At 31.0% G+C, this 13,266-nt stretch overlaps 1 protein-coding gene across 1 annotated transcript in view; it reads left to right on the top strand.

The window, feature by feature from the left end:
• Nucleotides 1-12,500, top strand: part of LOC136038718 (mitogen-activated protein kinase kinase kinase 12-like) — a 68,765-nt gene extending 56,265 nt beyond the window's left edge. The window contains exons 10-12 of the mRNA XM_065722046.1: nucleotides 3,910-4,462; nucleotides 8,102-8,222; nucleotides 10,202-12,500. Of these exons, the coding sequence (XP_065578118.1) occupies nucleotides 3,910-4,462; nucleotides 8,102-8,222; nucleotides 10,202-10,343 (816 nt within the window). The 3' untranslated portion in view covers nucleotides 10,344-12,500. The remainder of the gene's footprint in view (nucleotides 1-3,909; nucleotides 4,463-8,101; nucleotides 8,223-10,201) is intronic.
• Nucleotides 12,501-13,266: the final 766 nt, after the last annotated feature.

The raw sequence follows: 13,266 nt of genomic DNA, 5'->3' as shown, positions 1-13,266 counted from the left end.
CGTCAGATCAAACAGAATATAAGGTTCAAACAGCTGAAAGAGATATAACCCTCGATACTGAGGATAGTAACGCACCTTTTGCATATGCATCCCCAAGAGCATATATATATATATATATATATATATATATATATATATATATATATATATATATATACATATATATATATATATATATATATATATATATATATATATATATATATATATATATATATATATATATATATATATATATATATATATATATATATATATATATATATATATATATACAACATGAGCAGCCGAGGAAGTTGCTCAAAGAGTCTATGCCAAAAGACTTGCGGCTGATAGAGAAAGTAAGAAAAGGAAGCGTGTCGAGGATTTTTTTTTCTCACAGTTGGGACACAGGGACACAACTACAATGGCGCCAAGCGCCACCCTAACAGCTAGTATATATATATATATATATATATATATATATATATATATATATATATATATATATATATATATATATATATATATAAATAAGTTGTCTGTGTGTCTGTGTGTCGAGTGACGTCATATTTGTCGACTGACGAAATTACAGACCGGGACATCGGGACACAAATGACGACCGGGATACCGAGACATCTATCTATATATATAAAAATAAGGTGTCTGTGTCTGTCGAGTGACGTCACTGTCCGCATATGACGTTTGAATTATTTCATCACATACCAATTCAAAAACGAATGCATTCAAGCCGAAGTAGCTCAGTTATATAACTACCTGTGTTGGCGCAGTGGGTTTGACCTTAGCGCGGTAATACGGGACCCAGAGATCGAACCATGCTGCAGGAATGCACTACAGGGCCGACGCAGGGACCTTAGTAGTCAAGAAGCGTCGTGAATCCGATACAAATGCAAATACAGTAGCTCAGTTGGTAAAGCGTTATGTTCCAGGTTCTAGGTCCGATAGGTTCCAGGTTCGAACCTTGGCTTTAGCATTAATACAAAAGAAGAAAAAAACTAAAAAAGATAAAAACTACAAAAAAACTAAAAAGAAAATACTAAAAAACCTAAAAAAGCTAAAAAACTAAAAAAAGGGTAAAAAACTACAAAAGTAAAAAAAACTAAAAAAAAAAATAAAAAAGGTAAAAACTAAAAAAAACTAAAAAGAAAAAAAAACTAAAAACTAATAAAAAAACTAAAAAAAACTAAAAACTGAAAAAGAAAAAAAAAACTAAAAAAAGGATAAAAACTGACAAATAAAGGAGTAAAAGAAACAAAAAAAATAAAATAAAAATAAAAAAAAACTAAAATAGGTAAATGTAGTCAAGCCGAAGTAGCTGAGTTGGTAAAGCGTTTTCTTCCAGGTTCTAGGTCTGAGAGGTTCCAGGTTCGAACCTTGGCTTTAGCATTAATACAAAAGAAGAAAGAAAACTAAAAAAGAAAAAAAAACTAAAAAAACTAACAGGTAAAAACTACTAAAAAAGCTAAAAAACTAAAAAAAAAGGTAAAAAACTAAACTAAAAAATAAAAAAAACTAAAAAAAAGGGTAAAAACAGCAAAAAAACTAAAAAGAAAAAAAAAATTAAACTAATAAAAAAACTAAAAACTGAACAAGAAAAAAAAACTAAAAACTGAACAAAAAAAAAAAACTAAAAAAAGGAAAAAAAACTGAAAAATAAAGGAGAAAAAGAAAACTAAAAAAAACTAAAAATAAAAAAACTAAAAAAGGTAAAAACTACAAAAAAACTAAAAAGAAAAAAGAAAAAAAAACTAAAAAGCTAAAAAAGGGCAAAAACCAAAAAAAAAACAAAAAGAAAAAAAGGAAAAAAACAAAAAAATTATTTCATCATATACCAATTCAAAAACGAATGTATATACATACCGGGACACAGGGAATATAAATGACGACCGGGACACTCAAAGAGAAATTACAGACTGGGACACTGGGACACAAATGACGAATGGGACGTGTGTGTCGACTGACGTCATGTTTGTGGGTCGACTGACGTCATGTTTGTCGACTATAAATGACGACTGGGACACAGGGACACAACTACAACGGGGACGCCGGGGGGCACAGGGGATATATAAATGACGACGGGGACACAGGGAATGTTCGATTAGCAATCACCATCAACAAAGCTCAAGGGCGATCATTAGAATAATAAGGTATAGATCTGAATACAGATTGTTTTTCCCATGGACAATTATGTGTCGCATCTTCAAGAGTCGGTAAACCTGACAATCTATTTATATGCACAGACAATGGGACAGCCAAGAATGTTGTATATTCGTAAGTTTTACGTAGTTAAATATATATATATATATATATATATATATATATATCTTCTATATATATAAAAATAAGTTGTCTGTGGATGGATGGATGGATGTGTCAGGTGACGTCACCTGAAAAAACTGGATTAGGTGACGTCAAAACTGAAAAAACTAAAAAAAGGCAAAAACTACAAAAAAAACTAAAAACTAATAAAAAAAATAAAAAAGCTAAAAAACTAAAAAAACTATAAAGGTAAAAACCAATAAAAAACTAAAAAAAAAACTGAAAAAACTAAAAAAAGGCAAAAACTACAAAAAAAAACTAAAAACTAATAAAAAAAGTAAAAAAGCTAAAAAACTAAAAAAACTAAAAAAAGGTAAAAAACTAAAAAAAATAAAAAATAAAAAAAATAAAAAATAAAAAAAAACTAAAAAAAAGGAAAAAACTGAAAAATAAGCTAAAATAAAGGTAAAAACCAATAAAAAACTAAAAAAAAAAGGAAAAAACTAATAAATGACGACACTCAAAGAGAAAGCGACCAGGACATGTACACCGGGATACAAATGACGACCGGGACACAGGGAATATAAATAACGACCGGGACACAGGGACACAACTACAACGGGGACACCGGGGGAAACAGGGGGATATAAATGACGACCGGGACAAAAAAACTAAAAAGAAATAAAAACTAAAAACTAATAAAAAAAACTAAAAAATCTAAAAATCTAAATAAGCTAAAAAAGAAAAAAAAAAGGAAAAAAATAAAGGAGAAAAACAAAACTAAAAAACGAATGTATATACAGACCGGGACACCGGGATACAAATGATGACCGGGACCCGGGACACAGGGAATATAAATGACGACCGGGACACAGGGACACAACTACAACGGGGACACCGGGGGAAACAGGGGGATGTAAATGACGACCGGGACACCGGGACAGGGAATGGTCGATTAGCAATCACCATCAACAATGTACTATATATAAATAATATAAAATATATAAAATAAAATATAAATATGTACAAATAAAAATATATATAAAATATGTATAACGAAAAAAAGCATGTAAGTCCTCCAGTAAAGATTACGCTCACACCCTTAATCAAGTTATCCTTTACTCCCAAAGTTAATACACTTTAATGGGTTTCTCCAAGGGGATGCTGGTTGATGGATACCGTCTTCCGATGAAGCTCCAAGACGTATAAAGTATGTAAAATATTTGAGAAACAAAAAATCTTTGAAATTGAGGAATAAAAGGTTTATGGAAAATTTGCACCCATAGAAAATTAATGGGTGTTTGCCCTCACTCCTACAAAAAATCTTAGCACACCTGTAATTGTTTTCCGACATGGCAAATTTCACCCTAAGAGCTGAAATATGTGTTGTATTTTTATCTTTGAGGGCAAGATTTACTTTTTGGCAATGCACAATATTAGATTTATTCTTAAATCTTGATCGACAAGATATAAATGCTCATTTAAATTGTTTTCAATCACTCGCTCAATTTTCAAGAAAATCAGTTGAATTTAAGTGTCAATGAGAATGAATGAAACCAAAAATCTGTAGTATATTTTTATAGGATTTTGATCCCTTCCCCATTAAAATGTCTGTTTTTAGGTCTAATTTTTGATTTGTATCTATTACAGCCACATATTACTATTGGTGGACAGCGAAATAACAAACGAGTTCCAGTTTATTTAGAAGTAGAAGATCCTTCAAAGTCTCTTTTCAACCTAATTAAGAGACCATTCCAGAGTAACAGCAACATTCCAACGATCTCTGAACTTACTCAACATTCCACAACGAGATCACGAATGGACGTCACAGAAGCACGATTGAGTTTTAGTGACACCGACACAGATCGATCCAGTACGGACATCGACGATGAAAATGCAAACGATATTGATATGGTCGGCATGGATAAAAATGGAAATTCACGGGATAGTTTAGACGACCTAAATAAAACAGTGCAAGAATTGGGGAAGTGGGAGAGAGTGAGAGGAAGGGCAAGTGGAAGTTCAAAAAATGGAAGTGGACGGTACAGAGAAAATTATATAACAGCAACTCGGTATTCTGGGCGCTATTGTACTATCGACTTGGCCCAATATTCAAGGACTTCAAACATTGATTGTCTTTCACAAGAAGACACAATGAGCAGATCTCTTACAAATGATGTACAAGTACCTGGTGGAGCAAAAGGTAGCTCTATTCTTATTCTATCATTTTGTTAGCATAATTGTAATTCTTGTTATTGCCTTTATAAGGACTTCCATAGCTATTACCATAGGAAGGAATTTATGAAGACTTTATCCGAGATTCTCCTTACATTTTGAATAACTTGCCTGTTTTCTCTTTCGTTTCTATTTGCCTCCAATCTCTTAAAATGAATTTCCCTCTTCAAAAAATTCTAATCTCCTTACTTGCCTGCTAATCTGTAACGACAACTTTATTTCTATCATTAAGACTGTTTTCTACTGAACATTATTTGTGGAATTTCTTTTGTCCTTATCGATTTTATCTTGTCTAAGAATTTATCTTTTCGCTGTTGTTTATAATATTGTTACTTGTATTATTGTTATTGCCAGTCCTATCATTGCTAACTTTAGTACTACTTCATTTTTTTTGCTATTAGTCCCTAACACAATTATTAACTTTATAAGAATAAGCTGTTCAAACAAAATATAATATAAATAATTTCTTTCAATAATTCATCGATAGAATAGTACACATATCCTACCCCCACCACCCTACCCCACCCCTATCAACTAATAATAATAACCTATAAAAATTTATTAAAATACTGGGAGAGATATTCCAACTTTACCTAATTTTCAAAAAGATAATTTTTCAATCTATTTTTAAACAAAAACTGGTTCTCCGACTCCCTGAGAACCAAAAAAACAATAATATTAGCTTTTTTTTTACCACTATCGAGACAAAAGTAGAAACTGTGTCTTACTGTCTTACATTTACTTGAATAGAGAGACAGACGATTTTCTCATGCCCCACAAACAGTTTCCTCTTCTTCTTGAAGGACTCGAATAATAAATTTCGGGTTTATTAGCTTTGAAGTTTACCCGTTTCAAGGATCTAGTCGCAACGTATTTTCTGTATATATTTTTTAGTAAATTACGTCAGTTACTCTGTTATTCTCCAAGGTTTAATTTTTTTTTCTTTCGTAGTCACTGAAAAGTAACTGAGTTTTCACGATGTTATGCCATTATTAGTAGCTTTGCTCAGAGTTGATCATAAGCGGTCCTGCACATTTATCATTTTTGATTTTCTGGGGGGAGGAGGAGAGGGGAAGGGGCAAGTGAGATATGAAAGGGAACTGGCAATAAATCATCTGAAATTTCCTTTGCAATATTTAACAGGGGACCTTTGTCTACATTCTTTTTAGGATTTGATTGTATACTGTTAAGTTCTAGGAATGCAAAACTTGCAAAATCCAAAGCGCAAAACTTTGCCTAAATTTTCTTCAGGGCCTCACACTCATCGAAAAAACATCATATAAAAGTTTCAATAAGCATTATTGTGCATCGTAGTAAAAATTGTACTTGAATAGCAGAAGTAATGCTCAAAAATGCTATTGATTCTATATATACTGATTGCTTTATAACATGGGTCATGGAGTAATTAAAGATTTATGGTATATTATTAAGTTCTCGGGAAAAGCAATTGTTATAAATAAAGATTTTGCAGTCTTCTTCATGAATTTTTAGATTTCAATGCATATCTCAGCCAAAGAAGATTTCTTCAAAAACTATGCTGCCTTTTCATAACATAGATAAGACAAGAAGTCTTCTAGAATGGGACATTCCATGACATCGGAAAAACTGAAACATCTGAAAACAGAGCACCCCGATCATATTTGTTAATGTTTCTTCATAAAAATAAGATAAGTAGAAGAAATAAGAAGTGGCGAAGGTTGAAAATCTTGGTATATTTTTTGTCAATCATAAGGCTTTTTAAATTTTACTGTTCCTTTATTTCTTCTATTTTTCTCCTGCAGTTGATTATTGTCAATGAATTCAAAAATTCTACAGGTTTTTCTGTGCCCTGGGGCAAAATAAGTGTTTGGGTCCCCCTTAACAACTTCATTGGCCATATCTGGCCATATCTTTAATTAAAAGTGTGGTATGCAAGTAAGTATTTATTTTGTGAGTAAACCAAACAAGGTATTTCACTCTATGTACTAAATCAAAACTACATTACATCAAAATGAAAACACTAACCTAATCTAAAGTCTCAAATGAAGAAAAAATAGAAAATGAAGATAATTATTACACAACCAATGATCACCAACTACGAAATTTCTAATCTCCTAGTTCTTTTTAAAAAACAATAACAAGATTTCTAACATATTTATTACTCACTGCTAAATTCAAACTAAAAGGAAAGCTAAGACCTAGTTCAGATAAACACAAAGACAAAAACATTCTCTGGGTATAATATAGGTTTATGGGTTTAATATGGGTTTAAGAACATTCAAATAAAAGATGGCTGCAAGTTTCAGGAATTTGTCAACAATGGCACAAGCTAGAAGGAACTTCACCTATTCTATGCAGGAAACTATTAAGACGACAATGACCGGTAATGAATAAAAACGTGGTATATATATATATATATATATATATATATATATATATATATATATATATATATATATATATATATATATATATATATATATATATATATATATATATATATAATCTAATGGATACCCTGACAGATGCTACGCTTGGAGACAAATGTATGCCTGCCACTTCCCCCTAGCTACGCCGCTAATTGAATATGCGTTTGAGTTTTCTGTTGTTGAATACTTTTAGTTTCGTCAAATGTTTGAGAAAGCTCTAGTCCAGAAAAGATCGCTTTCCCTATTTATCTTTCACCTAGCATAATTTTTGCTCCAAATTATTTTAAGTTGGTAGTTGTTAATTTTCACGCTGAATATTCATTCCAATATTGTTGTTCAGGTCAACAAAAATTGACTTTCCATATGGAAAATAAAAGGATCTCTCCGAGATATTGGTGAAAATGAAATTATTTTAAAATGAGCTACTTGCCCATTTATTTAATGGCTCGTTTGTAGTGAATTATTGTTAGAAGATACAAGAAACGATGAAAGTTAAAGAACTTTATATATTTTCTCAACAGCAAAGCTCTTTTGACTTTTTTTTTATTTCTTCTATTTTGTTAGTCCTTTTGTCATTGAGATATAAAGTTGTTCATTCTTTTAGTTTGTCTGCAGTCATGGAAAGCCCCTTTTCAGATAATGTTACATTTTCTGTTTATGCATCACCTAGTTTCTATTCACCTATTTTCTATTTCAAATTAATTTCCTAGTATTTTTGAAATAAAACCTCAGCAATTATTTATTTGGGATATTGAACCAAGGATTTATTTTATGCAAGTGTTTTATAAACTTGTGAAACATGGGTTGTAATCACATATTTGTTTAATTTTGCATTTATTATTTATTCTCATACTGAATACCAATGTTTGGCTGAATTCAAAACTAGGCGAGGTAGTTAATTTTCTGCTAGCAATATTATTTTGCACGCTTCTTTTGACATTTTGCAATGATGTTTGTTGAACTATATAGATATGTGCGCATAGGAGGGGGGAATTCTCTCCAACTCTTGAGACTATTCCGAGGGAGTTTCATGGAAAATGGTGGCATGAAAATGCAGTTAATTTTGTCACCCACCCAGCACACTACGAAGAATGCTCTGCTAATCCTAGGAAAAACCTAATGACCCTAAGTTTATCTTTTTATATCTTTTTATCTTTTTTAAGTTTATTCTTTTTTTTATCTTTTTTTTCCTATTTTAGAAGATGTACCACGAAACGGAAGTAGTCAGGAAGGCTTTTCATCAAGTAACTGGGAAACGTGTTCCGAAGAAGATTTAACAGCACCCACTCCTATTGTACCTGTTACGCTAAGACGAGAAAGGTATTTATTCACATTTTCCACTTTTTAAGGATACAGGGTTAGCAACACCTGAGAATCTATTAAGATGAATTATCGTAAATTATTACTTTGCGCAAACGCAAATTTGAACTCCTTGGTTCCGCATAATATATCTATTTCACTTCATCTTTGACTTATTTCATATGTTTTAAATTTTTTTATTATACATATTTGTATTATAATTTGATTTAATTTAATTATATAATAAATTTGATAGGTCAGTAGTTACGGGAATTTTTGCTCGGCCGTAAATCCTTATAGGTTTTTTCTTCAGTGCGAAATTATCGCTTATTTTGTCTAATTATTTGTGATTGCTAGCAAATAAAAATTGAATCTGTTGTAGCTAGTTGTTTTGATAAAGATTTACCTTGCCTTAAAGAATGTACTCCCATTTTCTATTACTTTTTTTGAGGATTTTGTGAAAGAAAATTCTGTCAATCAGCTTTTTACCTAAATATACTACGTAATTATTCTTCTAACCCATGGCATTCGAAGGTGCTCTCTCTTTTGTTAACTGTGGCCAAGACTACAGGAAAAAAACAAGTTTTACATAATCTTCGAAAAACTTTCTTTCTGTTTTGTATGTATTCTATGAATATTTCAACATTGGAAGGGGACCCCGCATCATTTCAGTTGATTGCGATTTTTTCACTTAAAAGTATGGGTAGTACAAAGTCCAAATTTGGTTTTGAAGTCCGTTTTTAATTGAGCTTTGAAGACTATGCTGAACTTGGAAATTATGAATTACACACGCAACAGGAAGATATTCAGTAGAGACATTTTTTTTTAGTACACCAAAAGGTACCAAAAACATTTTTTGGCTGATAAAATTTCTCATTATAGTTAAAAAATCATGCCACTTAATCTTTTTTTAAATTAAGGTTCTGTATAATTTATTTATTTAATTTAAAGTTTTGTCTATTTTTTTTATAAGTGATGGATTGGATGCTGATCATAAGTTTGCACAAAAAATATTTGATATCGGAAAAGGAAAAATATGTCAAACAAATACAATCGCAAATTATAGATTGTTGTCTATGACATATTTTGAAAGACAAGAATCTATTAGTTGCAATCACAATTTAAATCTTCCCCAATTGATGTAAAAAAAAAGCAGCCGAATAGAATTACAAAAAAATTCACGTTTCTGCTGTAGACAGGTCTCGAATTCTTCCGGTGAAGTTGCATGGTCTTTATTTATTTTTTTTTTTTTGAAAACAAGTTGTTTCTTCTCATCAGCTTCCCCTATTCTTTGCTGGGGATCCAAATTTACCAATATTTTAATCTGGAAGATTAAATTAGGATTGTTCATGCTTTGATCCAATGATCATTTTTCAATGACACACGTAGTTGCATATTTGCCAGCTATAATAGGCTATAGAATGGGTCTTAGTTAAATTATATTAGTCTATTCTATCACTCACTGAATTTTTGATTGAAGTAATTTTATTGAGCATAATTTACTGGGAATCTTTGAAAAATTGCCGGTATCGAACACATCAGACCTCGTGGGACTTGGGTATAGCGGTCTTAGAGAAAATGAATCAAAATCAAGTGTTCATTAAAACTGGGACTCCGGTATTCGGCCATCGCTGTCCAAAATTGAGATCCAGCTTTCTCATTTTGGGACGCATTAAACTTGAAGATTAAATATAATTGCGCGATCATTTACTCTAACTATTACCCTAAGTAACAAAAATATATACAATGACTTAATTTAATTTATAGTGAGATGTGTCAAATTACTGAAACAGCCAGGAAAAACGACATTAAATTATATGAAAATCACAGGAAAATTTGCTAGAATTTAAATAATTGCGGCATTTCAGGGTATCTAGAGCCCTCTCCCTCTTTGTACTCGTCAGATAAAAAATAATTATCCTTAAACTTCACAAATCTACGCAACTATGGACGTCTGATCGACACAATCGATATATTAATTCTACATTATTTATTCTTAGCGTGTCTCGTCACCCAGTTCAACGGCTCAAGCGACCTTCTTCAACGATTTCTAGCCAATCACTACCAATTGGAATACCTGAGCCCATCACGGACGTAACTGTGCAGCTCCAAGATGTAACTATTACTGAGTGTATTTTGTAACGATGCAAATATTTTATTGTGATATAACGAACTAGAGTACTTAGTATTTAGTTTATAATGAGTGTTAATTTTGAAGTCAGGATTTGATAACATCCAAGAAATTTTGTCAAATGTTTCTTTTAAAAAAAAACTCATTTCAGCATTGTTTCAGTATTATTTTATCCTTTGTTTTCTTTATTAATACAGTTTTTTCTGATATAGTAGATCAATTGTTATTTTAAGGTTATTTTAGGTTTTTTCCAGTATTTTTTCAGTTCATAGTTTATCTTAACATTTGACATGTAATTACATCAACTACTTGCAATAATACTTTTTGAATTTCCTAAGGAAATATGTAAATTAAAATATAAATTATTTGATAAATTATTTGACATTATAAGCGCTTCTATAATTTAGTACGGTTTAGATTAATGATAGCTAGTGTTACATGTTATATTGAATAGCTCTTGCCCAACTGAATTTCAGAGTTATTGAGTTTATATGTTCTGAAAAGTGTAGCTTTGGGGAAATTTGCCTTATATTAAGGATTACATGTATTGAGATAATATTAAAACCTTTCCTATTCCTACTTGGATAGACTGAACTACTACTTTTTCAGTTGAATGAAACTAATGCAACAATTCACGAATGAAGATATTAAGTATACTACATATTCTTATGCTTAGTAAGCTATGTATATAGGATTGAAAAAATCAATTAACCTGAACCTGAAAGAAGGCAATTAATTTCCCTTGGGTTTTATGCCATAGCAATTTGTGCTTAGCAATTTTGAATTCATATAGATCTTCAACTGTATTATTGTCGACTTTGTCAGTAAAAAGAATTTCTTGAAAAATATTACAAGCATAATCCTACACATAATTTCAATTTAGCTTAAACAAGATGAGCTCTTTGTATTTCTCATCGCGTCAAAATCTGATGGATCCATCATTTTAAATCTATACGACTTGGAACAGCAGCAAACACAAGATAAGCAAGTAATAGCCCATCTTTTCGATTCGGCCGCTCGAATTGTCTCTCATTCCTAATTTCTGTCCTGTTTAACCATAGTTACACGGTTTTTAGCTACTTTGTTTGTTGAGCCACTTAATTTGTCTTTTTTTTTTGCCCTTGTAACTAACTGTTAAGGTTTCTGGGACCTTAAGTTGCTAAAGATCTTAGTTCTGGAATTTTTAAGTTTTTGATTGCCGGATTAACTTAAATCATGTGAAAAGACAAAAAAAAAATTTCTTTGATTACTAAAACATCACATTAGGAATTAAATAAATAAAAACCAGTATAAATGAACTTACTCGATCGATTTTCTATTGATTTCCTGTCAAAATTTTCTTTAAGGTCTTCCTTCCAAAAAAATTATTTTGTACCCCTAATACTAATGGCAGGTTCACTTTTTACTCTAAAATTTTAACTCCGCCTTTTTTTCTTTTAGTAAGCTATCCATATTTATGGAAATTTAGAGAAGGATCTTCGTAATTAACAGATGGCTTGTTAATTACTAACTTAGATATACGATCCTATACTTGTACCGACGACACGTTTATCCATCTGGAATGATATCCCTCCAGAAGACATGTACAGGGAAGGCATGTCAGCCTCGTCTCTAAAATAAGAAGGTTTCAAATACTAATTTTATGGCATAAAATCTTGAAAACCTGCAAAGTCCACAAATATCGAGAAAAATTATCTCATAGCTAGTTGCATTGATTTACTGTAGAGTAGGTCCATTGTTATTTGTTAGTGATATGTTGTTGTGAAATTTTATATTTTTAGAGTTATTTGTTGTATTATGAGGTTTTATTATGGGGCAATTCTTTTTCTTTAAGATGAGTAAACGTTTTGAATTGACGTAGATTTGTCTTGCCTGGCCATTTCTTTTTTCTTTCCGTCAAGAGTTGTTAGAAATCAAGCATTAATAATTTTGTAATTGAATTATATAGTTATAGTTATTACACCTTTAGTCTATTTGTCTTACAAATGTTTAGTTTATCTCAGTTACTTTTCTGAGTTGCTTTACGTTTTCTAATTTATGCTCAATAATGGCCAAATAATACATTCTGTTTAGTGCTCCGTGCAAATAATTACTATAATTTTGTATCCGAATTTTTCATTTCCGTCCAATGTTTAACTATTTAATGAAATTAAATATTTGAGATTTGACTAGCTTGTCTCGTTTTAGATGGCAGATGATTGAGTTTCCCGATTCAGTTTTACCCAATTTAAGTCTCAAGTCTTTTTCTACTTTTGCTTTAGATTTTTTAAGTATTTTGAATCTAGTACTTCTGAAGCAAGAACATTCACCAACTTTATAAACGTTACGTTTATCTATTTTACTTCCTAAAATTAATTCTACTAACTAGTATCTGATACTCTTTCGGCTTGATCTTGGTCAGTTGGGTGTCTGTTTGACTTTCTATGCTACCAAATGCCAGAAAAAGTGCTTTTTTCGATTTCAGTTCTTTTAGTTTAGTTATATTTAAGACTAGTCAAAGGCTGCCAGAGGATTTGGACAAATTACTCTTTGTAACTTATAAAATGAGATGCAATTCTTTTGCCCAAAAGTCTGTCCATTTTCTAAATGAAAAAGAATTTTGCTTATGTTACATTCGTACTACTGTTCTGAGAACTTTTTTTCCCCAAAATGGACATGAATTTATTATGAATCAAAGCTCAAATTTTTCTAGCCTATAATTATATTAGACTTGAGATTCCTGTTCCTAAGGCTTTGCACCTCAAAATATTCCTATATATTGAAACTTTACTGAGGTTGATATTAAGGAGGTGAATTCGCAAATTAAAAAAAAAAACAAAAAAAAAAAACCAAAAAAACACACACCATAAGAAACCAGAAACGGTGGAAAAAAGAATGATGTAGCAACGACCAGGGTATCTTAATTGAATTAAACCATAGTGGAGATTCTGAATA

The sequence above is a fragment of the Artemia franciscana genome, chromosome 18 (assembly GCF_032884065.1).
Source record: "Artemia franciscana chromosome 18, ASM3288406v1, whole genome shotgun sequence".
Classification (NCBI taxonomy): Eukaryota; Metazoa; Arthropoda; class Branchiopoda; order Anostraca; family Artemiidae; genus Artemia; species Artemia franciscana.
This window is presented reverse-complemented; position numbering and strand designations above follow the sequence as displayed.